At 44.7% G+C, this 25,269-nt stretch overlaps 1 protein-coding gene across 2 annotated transcripts in view; it reads left to right on the top strand.

Moving 5' to 3' along the window:
* SLC6A2 (solute carrier family 6 (neurotransmitter transporter), member 2) overlaps positions 1–13,539 on the top strand; it is a 51,119-nt gene extending 37,580 nt beyond the window's left edge. The window contains exons 6-15 of one of the 2 annotated variants that reach the window (XM_006882522.1): positions 460–594; positions 1,684–1,787; positions 5,265–5,389; positions 6,899–7,011; positions 7,567–7,695; positions 8,240–8,339; positions 9,714–9,814; positions 10,229–10,396; positions 12,622–12,693; positions 13,516–13,539. In XM_006882522.1, coding sequence (XP_006882584.1) covers positions 460–594; positions 1,684–1,787; positions 5,265–5,389; positions 6,899–7,011; positions 7,567–7,695; positions 8,240–8,339; positions 9,714–9,814; positions 10,229–10,396; positions 12,622–12,693; positions 13,516–13,539 — 1,071 coding nt within the window. Of the gene's footprint in view, positions 1–459; positions 595–1,683; positions 1,788–5,264; positions 5,390–6,898; positions 7,012–7,566; positions 7,696–8,239; positions 8,340–9,713; positions 9,815–10,228; positions 10,397–12,621; positions 12,722–13,515 lie in introns of those variants that run through there. The other variant, XM_006882521.1, reaches the window with a different exon arrangement.
* Positions 13,540–25,269: the final 11,730 nt, after the last annotated feature.

Here is a 25,269-nt window from a genome sequence, read left to right as displayed (position 1 = left end):
AGAGAGAGAGAGAGAGAGAGAGAGAGAGAGAGAGAAGAGGAAAAGGAAGGAGGAAGAGAGACTTAATTATTCTTTTGCTTGTGAGACCAATACGGCAGCCAATACCGTTGGTGTGTGAGGACAATGAAGCTGAGGCTAGCTGAAGGCTCGGGAGAGGTGACTGTAGAGCATGAGGAGGCATCCACGTTGTGAGGCCCACTCTTTGCTTCCCTCCTGGCCCCTTGTCCACATGGCTGACTCTTCACCAGGTGTGGAGCTTCTCTGGAGTGAGATCTAGATCTGTCCACTGGTCTGTCTTTGTAGTCTGGCCCAAAGCCTGCCCTGGAGAGCAAGCCTGTAGCTGGTGAACCAGATGAAAGGAGGTAGGGGCAAGGAGTGACTGGCACTCTAGGAAACTGGCCACCACGTGGTCAGGGGCAAGTGACACTTTTATAGTAGGCTTTTCCATTCATTGTCCAGGTTGTGTGGATCACGGCGACGCTACCTTACTTAGTGCTGTTCGTGCTCCTGGTCCATGGCATCACGCTGCCCGGCGCCTCCAATGGCATCAATGCCTACCTGCACATTGACTTCTACCGCCTAAAAGAAGCCACGGTCAGTGCTCAGCAACGACTCCCTCAGGCTGGGTTTGGGGGAGGGCTCTTGACACAGGAAGTTCAAAATATGCTCCTAGTTCTGCCACAAACATGCTGTGTGGCCTTGGGTGGAGTCTCTCTCACCCTGGGTGCCCCCTTCATCATCAGTGCTGATGTGCACCTAGTGGTCTCTATCAACTCCTTTCACCCCTGTTTGTTTGAGAATCTAAGGTTCCGTTTGGAGGCTTTCATGGACCCCTTTTGTCAAAGAGATCAATAAGCTATGAGGAAGACAATATGCCCTGGATGGATCCTATGTCAGGGGTCATCTGTCACTCCAGCTCTATTTCATCCTCTAGTGAGCAACCCCAGCATTCATCACCAGGCTGTGTCAACAGCATAAGGAACAGAAACAAGACCTTGAACCTGATGACTCTTGCTCCCTACTTCTTCCTCAGCTCACAGAATCCAAATAGGGAGCTGCTGGTGGTGAACTTGGGAGCAGAGGCAAACTTAGTGATACCCAGTGACTCAGACATGTTCAGATCATAGTTGGACCAGCTCCTGCTGGTTCCACAGAACAAAGATAGGGAATCTCCTCCTGTGCAATTTACAGCCTCCAAAACCTGCTGGAAGGTCAAGTACAAGTCAGTTCCAACCTGATGACAATGAGAGTCTTTTTTTTTTTTCAATCTAAAAATCATGACTAGATGTTGAATCATTGCATTAATTTTGGGCGAGCTCAGTCATAACCACTCATGGTCAGGTCACCAGCCAGTTATCACTGAGTCAATTCTGACACAAGATCACCCACGTATGTCAGCGTAGAACTGAACTCTTTATACATTTCTTTCCAAGTGCCTCTCAGTGGACTTGAACCTCCAACCTTTTGGCTGACAAACTAGCACATTAACTGTTGGCACTACCCGTGCTTGTTTTGGGCTGGATATGTGGGAGCTGGGAATTTTCCATGACTGTCTGCCTCTGATTCAGATCACATTTCTTTGGTTCTCAGAGCATCTCTGAGACTTCCAGGTGCTTTTCGAGCAATGAGGTGGTCCCATTCCATGAGCTGCTGCAGGTAATGGTTTTTGTCTGCTGTTTCCAGGTGTGGATAGATGCTGCGACTCAGATATTCTTTTCCTTGGGAGCTGGCTTTGGAGTCTTGATTGCATTTGCCAGTTACAACAAGTTTGACAACAACTGTTACAGGTACGCTATTTCTCAGGGCTCTGGAAAACTCCAAGTCTTAAGGATTAACCCATGTGGCCATGAAAAAAAGGACTGTGGTCTGGAGTTAACTCTGCTGCTCCCATTCCTGGCTCTACCGATGACTTAGATTGCAAAGCTGGACAAGCTCGTTTTCTCTTTCAGTCTTCCTCCGTGAAATTGGAAGAGAGAACCATTCTCAGGATTCCGTAAACTCTGTCATGGCTTGTGACAATTCTGATGAACATATTTCAGTTCAAGATGTCTCTGGAAGAGACTGGAGGGGCAGGACTAGGCCACTAGAGTAGACGGTCATGGAAGTAGCTGGGATGGAGGAGCACAGTGTCATTTTCAGAGTGGTTAGAACTGATTGACTATGTCTATCAGAGAGCCAGGAGGCCTGGGATAGAATATCTTGGATAGTCAGGTGTGAGAGCAAGGGCCCAGCAGGGTCAGAAGGAAGACTTTAGGGCAAACTGGACACCTATACAGGGTGGAAAAGTCAGAAGGCCGTGCTCTGACTTTGATCAGTAAGCATTTACACAGCCTTCTGCAGACCCTGTCCTGTGAAGGCTTCAGAAATGAGTACAAACTTAGGCTTAGATTTATGACTCTTTTCTAAAACATTAAGGCATAACTCTATCAATAGGCTATGGAAGTTCTACAAACGGTCACTGTACCAAAAAGAATTGGTCAACACTGAAACATTTCAGAAGGTAGCATATGCTTAGAACAAATGGCAAAGAAGGAACAAGTTCAAGCTCCACTGAAGGTAAAAATAAAGTCCCAGGATTTGATGGGATACTGATTTAACTTGTTTCAACAAACAGATGCAGCCCTAGACATGTGTAATAGTCTATATCAAGAAATCTGGAAAACAGGTCCCTGACTGGCAGAGACTCGTATTTGTTCCCGTTTCCCAAGATGTCAATCTAACAGACTATGGAAATTATCAAATAGTATCATTAATATCACATGAAAGTAAAATCTTGCTGAAGAGTATTAGAAAATTACTGGAGCAGCAAATCCATAGAGAACTGCCAGAAATCCAAGCTGGATTCAGAAGAGGTTATCATTGATGATGTCAGATGAATTTTGGCTAAATGAAAATATAAGAAAGATAACTGTGTTTGTTGACCCTGAAAAGGTGTTTTACTGTGTGGATCATCAAAAATTTTGGATAACGTTGAGAAAAATGGGAATCTCAGAACACTTAATTTAGCTGTTGTCTGAACAGAGTAAGGGAACACTGGTTTAAAATCAGGAAAGGTACTCACCATACCTCTTCAATCTGAAAGCTGAGCAAATAATTCAAGAAACTAGACTATACCGGGTAGACGAGGGCACCAGGGTTAGAGGAAGATGCAGCAACAACTTGCATCGTGTAGATAACACAACCTTGCTTGCTGAAAGTGAAGAGACTTTAAACACTCAATCCAGAAGATCAAAGACTACAGTAGATTACCTCTCAAATTCAAGAAAACAAAAATCCTCATTACTAGACCAATAGATGGAGAAAAGATTGAAGTTGTCAAGGATTTCATTTTACTTGACTCTCACCACTGGGCCAATTGGCAGCATTGGGATGGATGGTGAAGAGATTAAGATTGTACACAGCTTTATTTTGCTTGGCTCCACAGTCAACACTCTCAGCACCAGTAGCCAGGAAGTTAAAAGACGTATTGCCATGGGAAAGTCTGCTGTTAGGGACCTCTCCAAAGTACTGAAGAGCAATGGTGTCTCTCTGGAGACTAAGGTGCAGCTGATACAGGCCATGGTCTTTGCTATCACTTGTTATGCATCAGAGAGTTGGACAATGACCAAGGAGGATAGAAGGAGAATTGATGCCTTTGAGCTGTGGTGCTGGAGAAGAGTATTGAGAGTACCATGTAAAGATTCATCCTGCAAAGGGTTAAACTGGGTGGCTCCTTGGAGGCAAGGATTCTGAGGCTCCGTCTAACATACTTTGGACATGTTGTAAGGAGAGACCGGTCCTTGGAGAAGGACATCATGCAAGCAAGGAGGGTGGAGGGACAGTGCAGGAGGGGAAGGCCTTCTGTGAGGTGTATTGATTCAGTGACTGGGGTATTCAGGATGGGAGTGTCAGAGACAGTGCGATCAGCACAGGACAGAGCAGAGTTTAGGACTGTTGTACATAGGGTCGCTATGACTAGCAAGTGACTCAACGGCACCTAACAACAGCAACATTCAACATACATGGTAACAGCGGTCAAGAAATCAAAAGACATGTTACCCACCCCCACCCCCCAAAAAAGACATGTTACCTTGGGCAAAACTGCTGTCAAGGACTGTGTCAAAGTGCTAGAGAGCAGGGATGTCAGCTTAAAGACTAAGGAGCTTCTGATCCAAAATTACTTCAATTACTTCCTGTGCATCGGAAAGTTGGACAATGAATAAAGATGACGGAAGAGTTGATGGCTGGGTTGTGGTGTTGAAGAAGAGTATTGACCATCCCTTGAGCTGTAAAAAGAACAAATAAGTTTATCTTGGAAGAAGTAAAACCAACGTGCTCTTCAGAGGCAAGGATGGTGAGACTTCATTGTACATACTTTAAGTCTGATGTCAGGAAGAGACTTTCTTTGGCAAAAGACGTCACACTGGGAAAGGTGGAGGATCAGTGAAAGAATGGAAGACCCTCAATGACATGAATTGACATAGTAACAATGGTCTTGGTAGAAATGACCTTGATCACATCGAGTGTGAGGATAACATTGGGTTCAGATCTGTTGCTCGTCAGATCACGATTTTGTTCATAGCAGTCCACTGTAGACAGTGGCCAATCTGTTGTTCATAGTAGTCAACAACTCTTTCACCTTAAGACCAAGAAGGAAGAATGAACACCTTAAGAACAGGTAATAAAAAGGCCTAGAGAATGGGAGGCGGGGAGGGAAATTGCTCCTGTGACAAGGGACTATTTAAAGCATGGAGGTGAACTTGAGGTGCACCTTGGAAGGTAGTTAGGGTTTGTCAGGCAGACATAGGGTGTGCAGCATTCATGGTGGGTGGGGCAGCAGGAGCAAAGATAGAGAAGGGGTATTTTTGTGGAACAGCAAGCTTGGTTTGTTCAAAGAGTCATTGAAAATAATCACAGAAAGGAAATTGAATCATCTTAGGAAAGATCTTGGATGCCAGCAAGAGAAGCTGAGAAGCACTGGGGAGAATTTGTTAAAGGGCAAAACTATTAGAATTCTTACTGCAATAAGTGAGTTTGATACCAGACTCTGATATCCGACTATTCCACCTGAAGTTATTAACCCAATTCCTGCCCCACCAGCAGGTGCTGCTGCAGGGATGGTGGGACGCTGGGGATCATGTGGCAGCAGGGATACTGAAAGCAGGAAGGTGGAGTTTGGATTTCTGTGCAGGCTGCATATTACACAGAGGCTGGCTGGCGAATAGACAGGGCTGGAGAGGGATCAATGGGTATAAACCAACAGTCCTTCTCCCCTCTCCCCCCAGGGATGCCCTGCTCACCAGCACCATCAACTGTGTCACCAGCTTCATCTCTGGGTTTGCCATCTTTTCTATCCTGGGTTACATGGCCCACGAGCACAAGGTCAATATTGAAGACGTTGCCACTGAAGGTGAGTGAGGAGACCGTGCTGGCCCCAGCTCATCCTGGAGGGGCTGTCAAATCCAACTCATTTCGGGCTTCACAACTCCTCTGTGTCTACTGGACAGGAAGGACTGGACCTGGAAGTTTCCAAATGGTCCACTCTCCAGATGTTCTCTTGAGGCAATCAGTGGGAATTTCAACTGTTCTTGGACCCTGGGTATTTGGGGCCTTCTCCGGAGTTTCCTCTACGTACCAGGCCCTGGACTAAGTACTTCACACGCCTTCATATAGCTTTCACAGTGGAACAATGAACAGGAAAATCAAATCCATTGCTAACAACTCTATAAATGTTACCCCATGCATTAGAGTAAAATGGCTCCATAGGGGGTTTTGTTTGTTTGTTTTTCAACTGAAAAATGTTTATTGAGCACATTAATTATTGGTACTATTCTGGGTACTAGACTCCCTCTCATTAGGAAGTTTACATTCATCCAATTATTGTATAAAATACACTTAAACTAAAAACATTCATTGTTTATCTAAAATTCAAATTTATATAGTGCCTTATAGCCTCATTTTTTAACTTTTTAATTTTATACACTTTTTCTACTAGTTTATTTCACAAAATTCAAACACAAATTTTCTTTCCATTTCCCTCACCCCTCCATCCGTCAAATTGTACAATCCAGTGACTAATTCCCTCTTCCCCCTGCACATCCACATCCCTCTGCTTCCAGCCTCTCCCACCCCTCCTGGATCCTTATACTCATTCTACAATGACAGTTTTATACAAGATTTATCCTTGCAAGACTGAGTTAGTTCACTAGGCATAATGTTCTCCAGTTCCTCCCAAGTTAGATAAGGTTTGAACTGCCAGTGTTTAGCCTTTTTAAAGAAAATTTATTATTTTTTTGTGTGCGTGTACCGTCAAATCAGATCTGACTGGTACAGGAGGAGATTGTCCCTCCTTCCTCGGCAGAGCATCTGGTGGATTTGAACTGTGCGCCTCTGGGATTGCAGTGCAGCTTCTTGCCACTAGGCCACCAGAGCTCTCCCGTTTAGCCTTTTAGTAGTTGATTGTAAACCACTTGCTCCACACAGAGACTCACTTTCAAGATGAAAAAACTATGGCCTCAAGCTAAATAATAAAGGTGCCAACTTTCAAGCCCATGTGAATTGGACTCTGACGTCTGAGCCCTTCCTCACTGTTTTCCATATCCTTCTGGGCACAAAGAACCTGACTGTCTCCACAGACTCTCAAGACCCTAAGTTCTTATCCAGGAATTGCAATTCAGAGCATGGTATCTATAGTCTCCCATGCCATGCATTACTCTATAGCCTGGCTGTTTGAGGTCCGCTGCCTTGGTGCATAGGTGAATGCAGCTGCCCTGTACGCTCCTGCTAGCTGCACCTGCCATCTCTGGGCCCTGGGTCTGCTATGCTCACATATGACCAACTAGGGGTTGGATGAGGGCACTTTGGGTCTCTTAACATCAACAGTTCCAGCTACTGAAGAGGCCTTTGCTGTGTCTTCCAGGAGCTGGCTTAGTCTTCATTCTGTACCCAGAAGCCATTTCCACCCTGTCGGGATCCACAGTTTGGGCTGTTGTGTTCTTCATTATGCTCCTGGCTCTGGGCATTGACAGCTCGGTGAGTGATCTGCTCAGTATCCTCTCCCCCTACACTTCTGGACCTCCCCTCTCCCGACCCTATAACCCGTATACATTCCACTGCTCTGATCTCTTGGAGCAGTTGTCTCCAGAAAGCAATGCAAGCCATAAAGCGAGTCCTCATTCAGAAAGGTAAGACTCAGGCAAAGTCCAAGCTCAGTAGAAATCTCCCCACCCCTGCCATTGATGTGAAAAAGCTAAGCCTGAAAGAGTCACAAATAAATAAGCCAGCAAAGAGTTACGCTGGGACCAAAAGGTCCTTCCTCTCTGTAGTTCATACCCACCAGTGGCCCTGTGAGAGATCACGGCCATGCTGATTGATACACTGTATTAACCATCACACCGTCTATTAGATTAGATTCTTGATGTCTTTTACTGGTATCCATAAACCATACAGATTTCAGAGAAATGGCTCACGTGCTTGGGTTGTTAGGTTCCAATCAAGTGAACGCTGACTCACAGCGACCCTGTGACCAACAGATCTGAACCTTGTCCTCTCCTCTCTTTCTCCCCCCACTCACCTGCTTCCCTCCAGATGGGTGGCATGGAGGCGGTCATCACAGGCCTGGCCGATGACTTCCAGATCCTGAAGCGGCACCGGAAACTCTTCACATTCGGGGTGACCGTGAGCACCTTCCTTCTGGCCCTGTTTTGCATAACCAAGGTGAGGGGGCTGCGCCTTGGGCCTGAGGGGCAGCGAGGGAAGATAACAAGTGTAAAGGGCCTTGAAGCTGAGGGTGGAGTAAGTGGGAGGAGCTTCTGGCCTCACCCTGTGGCCTCATCTCCTGGAATTAGATCCTAGCCCCAACACAAGGAATTTTCTGCATAACCTCTCTGACTGCTTGCCGATTCGAGTCAGCAAGTCCCTTGGAAACTCATCTCTCTCTCCTGACTGTAATTCCTTTCTTTAGGCCCTCATAGCTCCAGTTGGCTTTGCTAAAACGCAACTATATAGGATTGTTGTTGTTGTTGGGTACCAGTGAGTCAGAACCAACCCGTATGTAGCTGACCCTCCGGGGATTTTCAGGTAATTGCACAGGAGATTACCCATCCTTCTCCCACACATAGGAATGATAACAAGAATATTACAGTATGTGTTTCCACTGCACGCACTTTCAAACAGCTGGGGGAGTAGAAGAGGGCACAGGTATATTAGGGTGCACCCAGCAGCCCAGCATAGCCTCTGACTTGCCCTTGCTGTGCCACAGGGTGGAATATATGTACTGACCCTGCTGGACACCTTTGCGGCAGGCACATCTATCCTGTTTGCTGTGCTCATGGAGGCCATCGGAGTGTCCTGGTTTTATGGTGAGTGTTCGTCCCTGTGCGTGAAGAAGGGCTCTGGGAGCCTTTTCACCTGGAGATGCAAAGGGGTTTTCCACCCCGGGGCAGCCTCCTGCTAAATGCAGAGCTGGGCATGTTACTTTCTGAAGACCGTCCAGCCATCCATTCAATTTTGGATGAACTCGCTTTAGCAAAGAGGGGCCATAGGAAGCTGCCGCCACCATGTAATCCAGTGTAGAGCGGGCTTGGCAGGTTTGAAGATCGGATAGAGGACACTCAGTTGAACTTGACTTTCAGATAAACAATGCGTTCTCTTTTAGGATAAACCAGCTCGTGGCTGTTGTGGTAGAAGTCATTCATAGCTGACCCTGCAGCAGCTTTCTGAGGCTGTAAGACACGTGGGGGAAGATTGTGAATCTTTCCCTCACAAAGCTGCCGGTGGGTTTGAACCACCAGAAAGGGTCAGCAATGTCATTCCCTGCTGTGGGGTGTGTTCCAATCACGGCGACTCCATGCGTGTCCATAGTGTGGCTGATTGTTCAGAAGATGCTTGTGTTTTCTTCCACGGTGCCTCTTGGTGTAGTCAAACCGCCAACCTTTGATGAACAGCCAAGCACATTTATTAACCATTTACTCCATCCAAAGACTCCAAATACTGCATAGGATATAGTTATATGAAAATACATTGTTGTTGTTGTTGTTGTTTACCTGAAGTTTAAATTTAACTGGGTTTCCTATATTTTATATGGCAATCTTATTCTAGAAGTGACTTGTTATTGTTGTTGTTGATTGCTTTCGAATCAAGCAGGAGTCAGAGTGATGCTATGAACAAAAGGCCTGAAGCCGCTCTACAACTATCAATATTAATCAAAAGAAGAGACTTGGGAGAACATTTTACAAACTCCTGGGTTGTTCATGGGGTTTAAGTTTTGGGGGTTTTTTGGGGTTTGGTTTTTTTTTTTGCCCTTTTCCAGATGACATGCTAAAGGATTTTTATTAATCCTATTTTCATTTTCTTTGTATCAGTTAGAAAGCAATCTCAATCGATGATTCTACCAGATTAAAACCAGGGAAAGTGCTCTATACATCACAGTTGTTCTTAAGATGAGAAAGAGAAAGGAGATGAGACTTTTGAGGCAACTTGACCTGCCAGGTAACCTTGAGCAAAGAATTTGAAAAGAAATTGACGTGGCACATAGAAGGTGGTCATGCTTCTGAGTCTGTCCTCTCCTTTACAGCCAGTAAAACATTGGTCCAGGTGCCTCCAAGTCCCAGGACCTCCTTGTCTTGCTGCACCCCCCCTTTCCCAGGGCATCAGGAGCCCGGGCTGGTGGGAGGGCAGCAAGGGTGACTGAGGGCTCTGTGGGCCACAGTGATGGGCCTGCCCTGTGTGCACAGGTGTGGACAGGTTCAGTGACGACATCCAGCAGATGATGGGGTTTAAGCCTGGCCTCTACTGGAGACTGTGCTGGAAGTTTTTCAGCCCTGCCTTCCTCTTGGTGGGTAGCCTGTGGCTGTGTTGAAGGTGAGGGTGGGTGGGCACCTTTGCTGCTGGGGGGAGGGTGCTGGGTACTGATGTGACCATTGTGGACTTCCAACTTAGGGGGGTCCTGAGCCTGGGTCCCCGGGGATGATTGTGTCATCACACCACACATAACCCAGCTCAAGGCAGCCATGTCTTCCTCCTTCTTCACTTTGTTTCCATTCTTCCTGAATTTTCTACTAACTTCCTCTCTCTCCTTTCGTGTTCCTCTCTTCACCCATCTCACACATCCTCATCTCCCTCCATCTCCATGTCTTCCACCTCCTCCTTCCTTTCCTTTCTTGCCATCTCTTTTCCCCCCTTGTCTCTCTTCTCCTCTGTCTCCTTTTCACTCTCCTGCTCTCTCGTTCTTCCCGTCCCCTCTTCTTAGTTCGTAGTGGTGGTCAGTATCATCAACTTCAAACCGCTCACCTATGACGACTATGTCTTCCCCGCCTGGGCCAACTGGGTCGGCTGGGGCATTGCCTTCTCCTCCATGGTCCTGGTGCCCGCCTACATCATCTACAAGTTCTTCAGCACCCGGGGCTCCCTTTGGGAGGTGAGCTCTCTGGCAGCCAAGGGGCAGTGGGGGTCAGGGCGGGAGTGGGCATCCCAGTCATTGCCTGATGAGATGAGAATGGTGAGACGGCAGGCCATAGACATTAGGGTCAATCACTCATCACATTCAGAATGTCATCCTATCCACCCCTACGCAACATGGGGCTAATAATACAACCCCTAGAAGGGAAAAGGAAGAGTGTCACATGACTACTACTGAAAGGTTGGTGGTTTGAACCCTCCCAGGCAGCATCTAAGAAGACAGACGTGGTGAAATAAGTTTGAAAGGTCTCAACCTTGAAAAAGCTAGGGAGCAGTTCTACTCTCCTCCATGGGGTCCTATGAATCAGAATTAGCACAGAAGAAACAGTGGCAGTAAGTCACAGAGCCAGGCACCCAGGGAGTTTCACTACAGCGGCACCTACCACTTACAGAAGGTGGTGCTCAATCCCGAGATGACTACAGATTGATAAAACAGCCTAATTGTCCCCAATCCTAATGCGTGTCATAGCCTCAGAAGTCCTGACTGCCTGCTCTCAAGCCCACTGCAACCTCACCACGTTGGGTCTCATTCTCGAACCGGATCAGTCTACACCAGTAATTTAAAAAAACCAACCCAACAACTTTCTTCTTTAAACAGCACACTGTGTGTGTATACACACACGTACACACATACAGATATGCATCACCTAATATTGTTCAGGCAACATCCATCTGTGGTCTTGTAACTTTTTTTTTCTTTTTAAGGGAAAGCAGCTTTTGTTTTGTTTGTTATTTCCTCCTATTGGTTTGAAGGAGCCCTTGGTGGCATAGTGGGTTACGTGGTGGCATAAAAGTCAGCACTTTTAATCCACCTGTGGGTTCTGTGGAACTGAGGTAAGGCAATCTGTTCCTATTAAGATCTATAGCTTCAGAAAGCCAATGAAAGGTCACAATGAATGGAAATCGAGTGACTGGCATCAAGCTAATGTTTTTAAAGGCTCAAATTCCAAGTCCGAGCAAGCAGCAGGAGGCCAGGGTGCACACAGCGCCCGAAACACATTCCCCTCCCCTCTGGCTGTCTTTGCAAAAGAAATCTTTCAATCATTCATTCATTTATTTCCCAGGCATCTATTGAGAATCTAATATGTACCCAGTATTATCATAGATAATTGGCAGAGAGCTTTCGCTGTGTGGAGTTTATGTTCTAATGGAGGAGACGTTGTTGTTGTCGTCATTGTTGTTGTTGTTGCCATCGTTGTTGTTGTTGTTGTATACCATCAAGTCAGAACTGACCCATAGCTGACCCTCTTGTGGGTTTTCAGAGGTAGTTAATCACAAGGGAGGAGATTGCCCAGCTTTCTCCCACAGAGCAGCTGGTGGCTTCGAACTGCATGCCTTTGGGATTGCAGCGCAGCTTCTTGCCACTAGGCCACCAGTATAGTACAGATCATAAATGGAGGACCTTATGGGCCTGAGTCTTAGGAGCTTAGGCTGAACGTAGGGGGATCCAAGGCAGTCCTCCCTGCTGCTCCTGTTCCTTATGCTGTTTGCTGTGTGCGGAATCCCAGACAGGACCCCCCTCCTGGATCCCTGTGAGAAACCTGTGTCCCGTGAACTCATCTTGGTCACAGGACCATGATCTGTTTGGATGTATCCTAACGCTTTTATTCTTAGAGCTCTGGTGGCCCAGTGGCAAGAAGCTGCACGGCAATTCTAAAAGACAGCCAGCTGCTTTGAGGGAGAAGGGTGGACAATTATTAATTGCCTCTGAAAATCTGCCAGAGGTCAGCTATGAGTCAGTTCCAACTCGACAGTACATAATTCTCCGGTGAACAGCCCTTTAAAATACGTTCCTGAGGCTCCGTGCACCCAAATATGTGCACTTCAGGGAACCGTCCTACTCAACTCCCCCTTCCACACTCTTCTTGCCATCTGAGTTCCTCTGCAGTGCTTAAGTGAATTGCAGTTAACAATGATTTAGTACCAAGTCCTTATAAGGCCTGCCTGCTCCCCAAAGCAGAGCCCCAGGGTCTCCTCAGCTCTGGTTCCCCAGGACCCAGTACCGGCCCACCCAGTAGGGATTTCAATACACATTTACTTGTGAATGACTCAAGGACACTGAGGGTACCTGGTGGGGACCTCATGCACAATCCTTGTATGTGAGACTTTGGGTTAAAAAGGCAGGCAGCTCTTACTTGGAGGTGTCTGGGGCCATGCTGAGGCCGCCTCCTTTCTCCTTCACAGAGACTGGCCTACGGCATCACACCAGAGAACGAGCACCACCTGGTGGCCCAGAGGGATATCAGGCAGTTCCAGGTGGGTGCGGCCTGGCCCTGACCCTCCCAGCCATGGTCAGATTCCCCCCACCCGTGGTGTGGTGTTGGGGAAGGAGGAGGGGACTGCTCTGGACCTTCTCCAGGACCGCCTACCCCTGTGTTCCCGCCTCTGGCAGAGGAAAGGGTTAGAGTGATTAGCCCCAGATAGGAAAGGAAGGAAGGAGAAGGGGCAGGGGATGGTGGGGTCTTGAGCATCCTGGGAGAGAACCAGGAGCTGAGTGGAGCTTACATTCCAGCTGGTAGCTTTGGACCAATCGCTCTGTTTTTCCTCTGCTTATGCCTCAGATTCTCCGTTTGTTAAAAAGGGAAATATGAACTCCTTAAATGCTTCCAAGAGTCAATCCGTGCTTTGTAGCAGTGTGAGCCTGTGTTAGCAGCTCCCACCCCACGCCTACTCCTGCATTAACCTCAGCCAGATGCTGGTAGGCTGGTAGGAGGCCATACTGGGACTTGAACCTGTGATCCTAATGTCCAGTCTTCCCCACAACCCTATTCTACAGCTGTGAATGTCGCAAACCCAGCTGAGAATTTATCCTGAAAGAAGCATTGAAATCGTATCAGTGACACGTTCATCTTTCCCCCTCAGGGATGGCGGAGGTGGGGGCCTTGGGGGGTGTCCTTTGCTCTTTCTGGGCCTCGGTGATAAGTAGGGACTAACTTGTGGTTCTGTGCTGGCCATGAAACCAGCTGTTAGGGCTCTGTTTCCTTCACCTGCTCTTTGCTTCTGGCTGCGCTCTTGGTCAGTCCTCTTGGGCCACGCCTACCAAGTCCTGTCATGACAGCTTTCCATCTTTCTCTGCAGTTACAGCACTGGTTGGCTATCTGAGGCGGGCCCTGAAGAGGAACCCCACCTGCCACGGTCCCAGTCAAGGCGCTGACCTCGCCACCACCGGGACACCCTCTTGGGATTCCTCCCCTGGAAGATGTCCCTTCCAATCCCTTCTCTTTTCCCATTGACCAATAATTCAGTGACTCTGGTTTTCTTTCGTAACTGTCATTGCCAAGGGGGCTGTGAGCTCAGACAGGCAAACCTCGAGGAAGAGGAGGAGAGAAGGCAAGGAAGGCAAAAAATCTGTGTTGAGTATCTTTGGTTTGAGGAGAAATTTCAACCTCTTAGCCTGTCCAAGTACACTCGTGACAAGGACTCCTCGTCCCATAACAGGCAGAAGTCCTCACCACAGCTATCTGTGTTTGGGGCCAGAGTGGGAAATGCTCAGTTCCACTGAATCAGGGAGATACTTTGAGTCAGAGATTCCCAAAAGAAAACTGAAACTAACAGCCAAACCTCCAGCTAAGTCTCGGGGAGACTTCGCTCACAAGCCCCAGTTTGCTCGCTGGGGTCTGCGCCTCAGCCTGGGAACTTGGATTTCTTTGTTCCTGAATTGAAGTCCTTTGTTCGGTGCTTTGGGGGACTGTGAACAGAAGTCTCCAGAGTCAGTTTTCATTCTGGCTAACCTGAGTTTGCTTTGTGCATGTTCCAGGATGTTCTCTGTCATGTGAGGGATGACATTCACCCATGCTTGTTTTCTCTCATTCAAATAGATCCTGGGCAGGTGATCTGGTGTCCCAGAGTCACAGGTGTCCCGGGGAGGAGTGGAGATGAGCCCCAGTGAGTACAGCTAGTAGAGCTCGCTCGGTGAGCCATGTCCACTGAGACCACATGCTGGTCATGTGCTATCTATCAAGCACACAGCCCTGGGTCTGGAAGCTGGACACCTTCCCGGGGAACTTGGGCCAAGACTAGAAAGGTCACATGTCTAATGTATCAACTATGAGATTTCCTGCTGGCCTGACAGAAGAAGTGATTTCTTTTTCAAGGACCCCTGCAAAGCCTTTCCCCGAGGCTCTCCCCAACATGGGTCAGGGGTCCTGAGCAATGGAAATTGGTCTTATAAACTCCTGTTGCCTCTCTTAGTGGATCAAACGTGGCACCTTTGAGGGCACCAGCACACAGCATCTCTGGAGAGGAGGCTTTCAGCTGCCAGTCAAGTCTAGGGTGGAACAGAATGACGAGTGGACAGTTCCTAGGTTGACTTTCAGGCACAAGCTCACACGTTTACTTCAGATACACGCTCTCCCACAGCTGCAGTGACAGTTTGTTTCTGCTCAGTAAGAGAAATGCTTCCTGGTTTGGGAACTCAGTGGCTTCTGTTTGGGGATCCTGTTCACGATTTGAGACTGTTTCATGCTCCCTTTGGAAGTTTGGACTTGTGGCTATGGGAAACCCTGTAGCAGAATGATGAGCCCCAAACAAATTCAAAATCAGTCTCGCTCATAATGTCTCAGCCGCTAAGGAGTCAAGTCAGACCTTGAATTTGGATCCCTTGACCTCCCACCCAGAGAAGACTTTGAAATACCCAGTACAATGTGTCTTTCTGCCTGGGGCTATAATTTTTTTTTTAACCCAGTCAAGTGGCAAAGAAACACTTCTCAGCAAAAGAACAAAGTGTTGAACAATAGAAAGAGGGGCGTTGATGTCATTCTTCTCATCCAACTGGGGACATTATTTAGCTGCTCTCTTCTGATGCAAATAATCATACTTTGAAATTGTGGGGAGGGGGCAAAAAGTTGAATCCTTTTAGCTGAAAAAGCTAACAAGCAAAAAGCGCAATGTGGAGGAGAAGAGAGCAAAGTTCTGAGGAAGAATTCTGCAATTTTCTTCTCACCATCAGCATGGGGCCCGTCTCCCTTCTGACATCTGTCCCAAGGGAAAATCTGAGATGTGGTGTTTGCTGAACCCACATCAAACCGAGGCAATGGTGCTGCTTTGCGGTGGAAATTGGCTCCTGAGCTTGGAGTGGGATGAGAGGAAACTGATTCCAAGTCCAGAGCCTCTAGTGATGGAGGAAGGAGGGAGTCCCAGGAGCCCCATGGCAGGTGCTGGATGCCTGTGGGTTCGCTTTCCACCTGCACTTAATGCAAAGGGGTATTTGCACTGTCCTATGTAACGTATGACTTCTTTTTTGTGTGTGGGGGTTTTGTTTGTTTGTTTCTGTTTTGTAATAACAGAGTTTATCCTGAGCAGGAGTGCTCTTGTGTACTGTATGGATAGCTCACTTTTAATACGTTACCAGGTTTTGAAAAAATCCTTCTTTTCCATGAAATGTAAAATATGTTCATGATCTTCATGTTAACATTTACAAATACCAAACCCAACCCACTGCTGTGGAGTTGATTCTGACTCACGGAGGCCCACAGAGTCCAGAGAAGCACTACACTCCATAGTGCTTTCAAGGGCCGGCATCTGGAGGAAGTAGATTGCCAGAACATTCTTTCAGGGCACTGCTAGTGGACTCGAGCTGCCAGCTTTTCAGCAAGTAGTCAGATGCCGTTTGCACAGTGGTTATTCAGCACCTACCTGTTCTCCTTGATACTAAATGCGTGTAAAACAAAGAAGTGGAGGTGGTGCCCTCTTTTGTCAAATATCCTGGTAAACAAAAGTCCAGAGCTGGGTGAGAGGGAGCACGTGTCTCACTATTAGAGCCTTTTTTCCAGCCCTAGTGTCGTCTGACTGACCAAAGAAAGAATTCATATCCTTACCAAAGAAGGGATCTGACAGTAAAACAAGCCCACACATTCACCCACCTGTTTCTTTTCTTTGAAAGCCACGGAATGTAGAAGAATGAAGACAGAGTGTGACACAGTGGGGAGAAAACAGTCCTTCATGTCACACAAAACTGGGACTGAGTCCTGGCTCTCCCACTTATTAATTGGGTGGCCAAGGGAGGGATGTAGCCTCTCAGGGCTTCCATAGTCTTTAGATTTAAAATCAATAGTCAGATTAAATATTTGGAAGTCCCTCCCAGAACCCCAAAACTTCTCTCTCCATGTCTTCGTATTCTGTTTATGAATACAAGGAGCTCATGATTAACTGCAGATGACCCAGTGTCCAGTGAGCTGTTAAGCAGAGAGAAGTCAGTGAGCTGGCTGTCAGAGGATGGTTCTTCTCGATACCCAGTCTCTCTGATATTTCTTCAGTTGATGCCAGAAACACTTGGCATTGAATACAGCAAACTGTTTTGAAACTTTTCCTGGGGGTTTTGAGGGTAACGAGTCATCCTCACATGTATGTCCCAGACTCCACAGCTGTGCGGAGCCTGAGCTGTCACTGTAACCACAGAAGGTATTGAAACAGTGGGTAATGTGAAGTCCTTTCTGTGTACTCATGCTCATCCCTCCGTCTCCCTGCTTTGTGTAAATAAGGACTGTTCCAATGGTGTCTTCTTTGTGTCATGGACCGTTCCAATGTCATGTAGATGTCTATGTCCCACACGAATTTATTTTCAAAGCTGTTCTATTCACAGAGATATAAATGTACAGAATAATAAAGGCTATTTCTTGTGCCATGTATTCAGTAATAGAATTCTGAATGCCTTTTTGCCAGAAAAGGGGGGGGGGAGTACTATAAATTATATATTGTTGTCATTCGTTAGGTGCTGTCGAGTCAAGCACGACTCATAGTGACCTCATGAACAAAAGATCTGAACAAAAGACCTCGTGAATGAAAGATCTGAACCCTGTTCTTTCTCTACCTGTTCTACTCTCCTGTCCCATCCTCACATTTCCTGACACACAAGAGCCCATTGTAGCAGTCACCATGTCATCGACCTGGTTGAGGGTCTTCCTCTCCTTTGCTGACCGTCCACCATTCGTGGCATCCTGTCCCTCTCCAAGGAATAGCCCCTCTCAGCAACAAGCCCAAAGTCTGTGAGGCCAAGCCTCATCACTCTTGCTTCCAAAGAGCACTGCAGCTGCTCCCTCTCCAAGATGTATCTGTTTGTTCTTTATATAAATGAGTTTATCTGTGATCAACCTTTAAGTGGTAAATAATCACTTCTGGTCATAGTGGTCCACCTTCCACCCAGACAACTCTTTTTATAACCTATGAGAGCTCTGATGGTAAAGTCCATAGGGAGTTATGCTGTTAGCCCAAAGGTGGTGCCTCTCTGGTGGTTCAAATCCACCAGTGGATACACAGAAGAAAGCTCATCAGTCTCCTTCTGTGAGATTTGTTGCTTCTAAAGACCTGGTGGAGGGTCAGCTCTGAGTCTCTTCTGACTGGACAATAACGAATTGAGTTAGAGTTACTAGAATATATAACCTACCAGTCTAGAAGCATTCTAATCTGTAATCCTGATTCTAGGATTGACACACTATTTTAAATAGACAGTGGATGGATATCAAGTGATAATGGGTTTGATTATCCACCTTTGTTTTTTAAAAAAATTTAGGGACAGAGCAGAGTTTAGAGCTGTTGTACATAGAGTCGCTTGAGTCCCAAGCGACTTGACGGAACATCACGACACAACAAGGGCCGGATTTCTAGGGAATCAAAATTTTCTGATGTGAACATGCAATTTGTTTGATTCCTGTATTTTCCTAGAGGGAAAGATACATTCACATTATGTTTTGACAATTGAATACTGATATTGGAAAAGTGAGCATTTGCCTGTAATTACTTTTAATGTAAGTCAGCAAGAAGATAGTTAGCCCGATATGAAGAAGGTAAGGACAAATAACAATTCCGTTCCTGTCTTCAATTATATAAAAGTTGCCAGGAAGTTCAGGAGGGGCTTTGTAGGGGGGCAGGGGATGAGTCCAAGGACTGCAGCCAAGGGTAGGGAGTCAGAGGAAGCAGTCTGAGGGAAGATTTGGCCAGAAGACAGCATAGGCTGTTGGTGAAGTTATGAGCAGCCAGAGCCAAGAAAAGTTAAGAAAATAAAAGACTGCTAGTCTAAACCTCAATCCATATTGAGTTGGGATGGGAGTGTCAGAGACGGTGCGATTGGCACAGGACAGAGCGGAGTTTAGGGCTGTTGTACATAGGGTCGCTATGAGTCGCAGGCGACTCGACGGCACATAACAACAAATAACAACTAGTCTAAACGACTAATGAACCATGTAAGGTTCAGTCTCCACAGCCCTGAGACCAGAGTAAGTAGATGGTGCCCAGCTATCACTCGTGACCACTCTGAAATGAACCACAGTGGAGAAGATCCCTGATAGAGTCAAAGAGAATTATGGGCCAAAACTCACAATTTAATGAACCATGTGAATAAGGTTCAGTCTCCACAGCCCTGAGACCAGAGTAAGTAGATGGTGCCCAGCTATCACTCGTGACCACTCTGAAATGAACCACAGTGGAGAAGATCCCTGATAGAGTCAAAGAGAATTATGGGCCAAAACTCACAATTTAATGAACCATGTGAATAAGGTTCAGTCTCCACAGCCCTGAGACCAGAGTAAGTAGATGGTGCCCAGCTATCACTCGTGACCACTCTGAAATGAACCACAGTGGAGAAGATCCCTGATAGAGTCAAAGAGAATTATGGGCCAAAACTCACAATTTAATGAACCATGTGAATAAGGTTCAGTCTCCACAGCCCTGAGACCAGAGTAAGTAGATGGTGCCCAGCTATCACTCGTGACCACTCTGAAATGAACCACAGTGGAGAAGATCCCTGATAGAGTCAAAGAGAATTATGGGCCAAAACTCACAATTATGCTGGTCTGATAGTGACTGGTAGAATGCCTGAAAATAGGACTCTTAGTTTACTCTTCAAGCTTAGAACGGAAATTATACCCATGAGAAATGATAGACCTATAAAATTATCAATAACACCCAGGAAGCATGCACACTGTGGAACAATCAGGTGCACAACGTTAAAAACAAGACCTTTGCCCAGTGGCAAAGCTCTGAAGGTAGGAAGAAGGACAAATGGGAACCAGAAATGCAGGAAGGAAGCGGAAAGAGTACTATTAGTCTTTGGGGATTACTACGAACATTATGAAACAAAATGTCGATGACCCGTACAGTGGAAAAGACATTTTTTGTGTAAACTTTCACTCAAATAACAATAAAAAAATTTGGGAAAAATAAGACAAGCAGCAACCAACATTCTATAAGATGCAGCTATTAGTTCCCTTGGACTGTTGGCAAGGTTGATACTCTGGGCAATCTCAGCTTGGCCCACAGGAGTTAGGGAGGCAGCTGCGTAGTGACCAGAAGCCTCTCAAAGAGGAATAACTAGCTGGTCTCTGCGGTTCTGTTTCTCAGCGGCTGGATCTATTGACTCCAGCTCTGGAAGGAGTGAATTAAGTCAGATCTGGAAGGTGCAAGAGGAAGGAGTCTGCAAGGTGCAAGAGGAAGGAGTCGGACTGCAAGAAAGCAAGAAGGGTACCTTTGGGCTAAAAGAAGGCTCTAGCTGGAGCTAGGCTTAGACACACTCAGAAGCTGTATGACTATGGTTATCAGGGAGAGAAGGAAGGAAGGAGGGAGGGAGGAAGGAAGGAAAGAAGGGAGGGAAGGATGGCTATTAAATGTTAGCAGCCTCGTACCGAGCAGCCTCAGTCTGATTCCAGACCACCAGTCTGGCATGGGGTGTATTTAATGGATGGTAAATTTCCTAAATGATTCTGTGATTGAGAAACCCATGCTTGTTTCCTCTCATTCAAATAGATCCTTTCCCAAGAGTCTGATCTAACCAAAATAAAGTCTCACAACTACATGAATATTTCCCAACACATTATGGGAATGAAAATCCAACATTCCATTCTACCACACATTGGTATGTTGACAAGCTCTACTTTAACGATGAGTATCAATGAATTATGCAAACTGTTTAGGAAAGTACTGCTTTTCCTATTCAGAGTAGGAATTATTAAACATTTTCTCACTACTATTTTATGACCAGTGTAAACCTTCTTTTATTAAATTCAATGATGGCTGGCCGCGTTTCATGTTATCAGAGTACACTGCTGCAAACACAAGAATGTCCCCACACGTAATGTAAATAAAAACACACCAGATGGTTTCTCCCATGCAAGTAAATGAATCGTTCCATATATTTTCAAATACTTTCTTTATTATGGATGATAAAGTTCCTAAACAATTCTGTGGTTGAAGAACCCAAGCACGCTTTCTCTCATTCAAGTACATACTTCTCAAAGACTTTGATATCATATTTGAGGTCAGAAAGTGTAATGCCCCACACCTTGGTTTTTTGTTTTGTTGTTGGTTTTTTTTCATTAAAGCGTTGCTAATTTGAGATCTCTTTCTTTCCATATAAGGTTGAAAATTGCCTTTTCTATCTTCTTGAAGAATGGCATCAGTATCTGTACTGGAATTGCATTGAATCTGTATATTGCTTTTGGTAGAATTGTCATTTTTACTATGTTAAATCTTCCTACCCATGGGCAGAGTATATTCTTCCATTTAACTAGATATCTTTCTGTTTCTTGTAATAGTGTTTTGTAATTATTTTCTGTTTCTAGGGGTTAGTTTTTGGTGGCTTTTTTTTTTTGGTTTGTTGGTTTGATTTTGGTTTTGTTTTTGTTTTTTTACTCTGGTGACCTAGTGGCAAGAAGCTGCGTTGCAATCCCGAAGATATGTGGTTCATGGCTACTAGCTGCTCCATGGGAGAAAGATGGGCAATCTCCTTCTGTGTGATTAACTGCTTTTAAAAACCCATCAGTGGGTCAGCTATGGGTCAGTTTTGACTCAACGGCACACAACAACAACAACAAAGTATTTTATTCTATATTTGGCTGTTGTAGTTGGTATTGTTTCTCTGATTTCCTATTGGAGTAGATGTGTCAGAGTCAGTGAGACTGTCTCTGGATAGGACAAGGTTCAGAGCTATTGTACATAGGGTCGCTATGAGTCGCAGGTGACTTGATAGCACACAGCTACAACATGTTCTCTTCGCTGTTATAGAAAAAAACCAGACTGCTTTTTGTACATTGTTCTTTTATCCTACATTTTGATGAATTGTTCTACTAGGCCTAGCAATTTTCTTGCTATGTCTTGGGATTTTATATACATAGAGAACTTCTCTTAAATGCTAGTGAGGATGCGGAGAAATTGAAACCTTCATACATTTCTGGTCAAAGTGTAAAATGGTATAACCACTGTGGAAGGTCGATGATTCTTCCTCAGAAGACTGAAAATGGAAATATTATTTCACCCAACTATCCCACAACTGGAAATCTACCCCAAAGAAAACAAGGTTAAGACACAAAGAGACGTACATATACTTATGTTTGTTGCAGCATTATTCACAATAGCAAGGAGATGAAAGGAGCTCAAATGTCCATCAACAAATGAATGGGAAACTATGGTGCATCCTCACAATGGAGTATATTATACAACATTAAAAAAATAATCATGACCTCAAGAAATGCTATACAACATGGATGAGTCTAGGGAACATCATGCTCAGTGAATTAACTCAGTCACAAAGGGTATAAAGCCACTGTTATAAAATTAAGAGGAATATTGCACGGTGGGGCCAGGAGGAGTCTTGGAGAACAGAAAGAGAAGGGCCAGATAAGGACACGACACTGGGATATGTGAAAGGAAGATAATTCTGAAAAGATGGGCAATAAGATATTACAAGTGATGCAACTAAAAAGCTGATACGGGACATGCATAAAGGAAGGGTGGATAAATCTGTAAAAATGAGTGAATGAAAGTCAATTTCTTTGTAAACTTCCACTCAACTCATAAAGGAGACAAAAAGTATGTTGTATAAACATACAAGTAAATTATCAAAGTATGTCTGACAGGCACGTTCCAGTGTGTTCTGTGAATGTAAAAATTGTATGTCTTCTCTTTCATTCTTGTAAGTAAAGTGTTTTACCTGTTTTCCAATTAGTCTGTATTTCGTGGCTGACTAGGCTCTTAAACCATTGCATTCCACTGCCTGATTTCTTTCATTAAAGTAGAGAGGGATTTATTATACTCTTAAATACTTTCTGCTGCAATCACAGGAATGTTTCAAAACAATTATGGGAATAAGAGGACAATAGACAGTTCTAGCATTCTAGTATAGGGATTCAGAAGAGTGTCCTGTGTTACTAACAGGCACTTTCAGAATGATGTGAAAGTTCTCAGTGCATTTTGTGAGAAAGCAAAGACTCCACTGTTGAAGTATTACACACGTTCTCAATACAATACTGCTCATATTACAAGGAAAGATGTTTCTTCTGTAGTCTGTGAAGTAAAACCACAAAAGTACAATCAGTAATATTCCCAGTACCTCCTGTGAATGAAACAAAGTTGTTTCTCTCATGCAAGTAAGTGAATTATTTCATGTGTTTTCCAAATACTTTGTATTTTTGGATGATCATGTTCCTAAACAATTCTATGATTGAGAAACCCAAGCATGTTTTCTCTCTTTTAAGTAGATGATTTCCAAATGTTCTGAATAAAGTCTGTTCCAATAACGTGAATATTCCCAATACCTTATGGGAATGGCGGGCGGGGGGGGGGGGCGCGGAAGAAGCCCATATGACCATTCAATATAGGTATGTCAACAAACTACACTTTGTTAATGATTTCCAATATATTCTAAGAATAAGAAAATATACTGTTTTTCCACTAAAAACTTGAAAGTATTGAGCATCTTCTCAATACTATTTATATTATTAATGTAGTTTTCCCCATTAAAATGTATCATATCTAAGCAGGTTTCATGATACCAATAATGTTACAAAGACAATATGTACAATATGCCGTTCCTCTTGTTTATGAAAGGAAAGTGTTTTACCTGTATTCTACAAAGTGTGTGTTTCATGGTTGACTAAGCTCCTAAGTCATTCCGAGCACACTGCGTAGTTGAAAAGATCATAGGAATTTATTCTGTTCTGAAGAAATATTCTTTGATGCAATCACAGGACTATTTAAAATAAATTATGAGAATAAGAAAACAATGCACAGTTTTTACTATTCAAATATAGGAATTCAAGTTCTTATGTTACCAAATTGGACATTGAAGATGATGTGAAAGTTTCCAATGACTTCTCTGAGAGAGAAGAGTGTGGAGTTTCTCCTATTCAAGATGATAGTGCAGGTTATTGATGAGTCTTCTTCCTATCTTGATGCCACATTCTTCTTCATAGACTCCAGCTTCCACTCCCTCCCCTTCCCCTCTTGGGCTTTCATACATATTTTATGAGATATCCTTCTATTTTGAGAATAATGGTCATATGCAGTATTTGTCTTTATGACACTGAGTTAGTTCACTCAGCATAATGCTCTCCAATCTCTCCCATGTTATGTACTATTTTTCTACATTGTTGCTCCTGAATGCGGAATATATTCCATCATGCGATTTCTCAACTCATTCTTTTGTTGATGAACATTTGGGCTGTTTCCATGTTCGCATGATTGTGAATAATGCTACTATGAACATCGGTGTGCAAACATCTGTTTATTTCTTGACTGCTGGTATTGAAGGTGTTGATTGTGGATTCAAGTTATATAAAAATCATTAACAATTTGGTTAATGGTTTTTTTCCCCCTCTCCATCTATTATGGCACTGCCTATCAGACCAGTTGCAATAATTTTTATCTTCTTGGTGTTGATGTAATCCAAATTGAAGGCTATAGTCTTTTATCTTCTGCAGCAAATTTCTGAAGATCTCCTCAGTTTTAGCAAGCAAGGTTGTTTCATATGTATAAGGCAGGCTGTGGGTGAGTCTTCTTCTGATCCGGATTCCCCTTCCCAAAGTCTACCGAAATAATTTTCTCAGCATAGAGATTGAGTAGATATGGAGGAATAAAACAGTCTTGACACAAACCTTTCCAGATTTTAAACCATGCAGTGTTCCTCTGCTTTGTTCAAACAACAGCTTCTTAGTCTAGGTATAGGTTTTGTCCGAGCATAATTAAGTGCTCTAGCATTCCTATTCTTCTCAATATTAGTCACAATTTGTTATTATCTACAGTCAAATGCCTTTGCATAGTCAATAAAGCACAGGCAGACATTCTTCTGGTATTCTCTGCTTTCAGCCAGGATCCATCTGACATCAGCAATGATATCCATGGTACCACAGCCTCTTCTAAACCAAGTTTGAACATCTGACAGTTTTGGATGGTCTTTAGCACATGCTTTTCAAAACCCAAACCCAAGCAACCATTGTATAGTTAGATCTCTGGATCGGGAAAGAACCAAGGCCAGTCTGATTGCCGTCCCTGGAGGCACGAGCGAGAGTGTAGTCATCACTAGTTGAGCATGTTGCTGGCAACCTGAGCTCATTTCATGGCCTAGGCATCATGTGAGAAATTGTTATTAGGAAGCTTTGAGATGGTCCTGCCTCATAGTGACCTTATGTATAAAAAAACCTGCCTAAGCTTATGCCATCCTCACAATTGTTGCTATCTTTGAACCTAATGTTCCAGCCACCATGTCACTCCACCTCATTGAAGGTCTTCTAGCAAAAAGCTGGCCTTCTAAGTTTACCAAGGATGATATCTTTCTCCGGGCATTGGTCCCTCCAGATAACATGATCCAGAGTTAGTGAAACAAAGCCTGGCCGTCCTTGCCTCTAAGGGCACTGAGGCTGTGCTTATCCTAAGACCTATTTGTTTGTTCTTCTAACAATCCATAGTAGACATTCTTCACCAACATCATAATTCAAAGGCATCAGGTATTCAACTTTCTTTATTCATTTTCTGACTTTAACATGCATATGGAGATATTGCAAATTCTATAGCCCAGGTAGGTACACCTTTTTCCTCAAGGTGGCATGTTTGTTTTCTAGTATTTTAAAG

Source organism: Elephantulus edwardii, unplaced genomic scaffold (genome assembly GCF_000299155.1).
Source record: "Elephantulus edwardii isolate Elephantulus edwardi_28Jun2011 unplaced genomic scaffold, EleEdw1.0 scaffold00021, whole genome shotgun sequence".
Taxonomy (NCBI): domain Eukaryota; kingdom Metazoa; phylum Chordata; class Mammalia; order Macroscelidea; family Macroscelididae; genus Elephantulus; species Elephantulus edwardii.
This window is presented reverse-complemented; position numbering and strand designations above follow the sequence as displayed.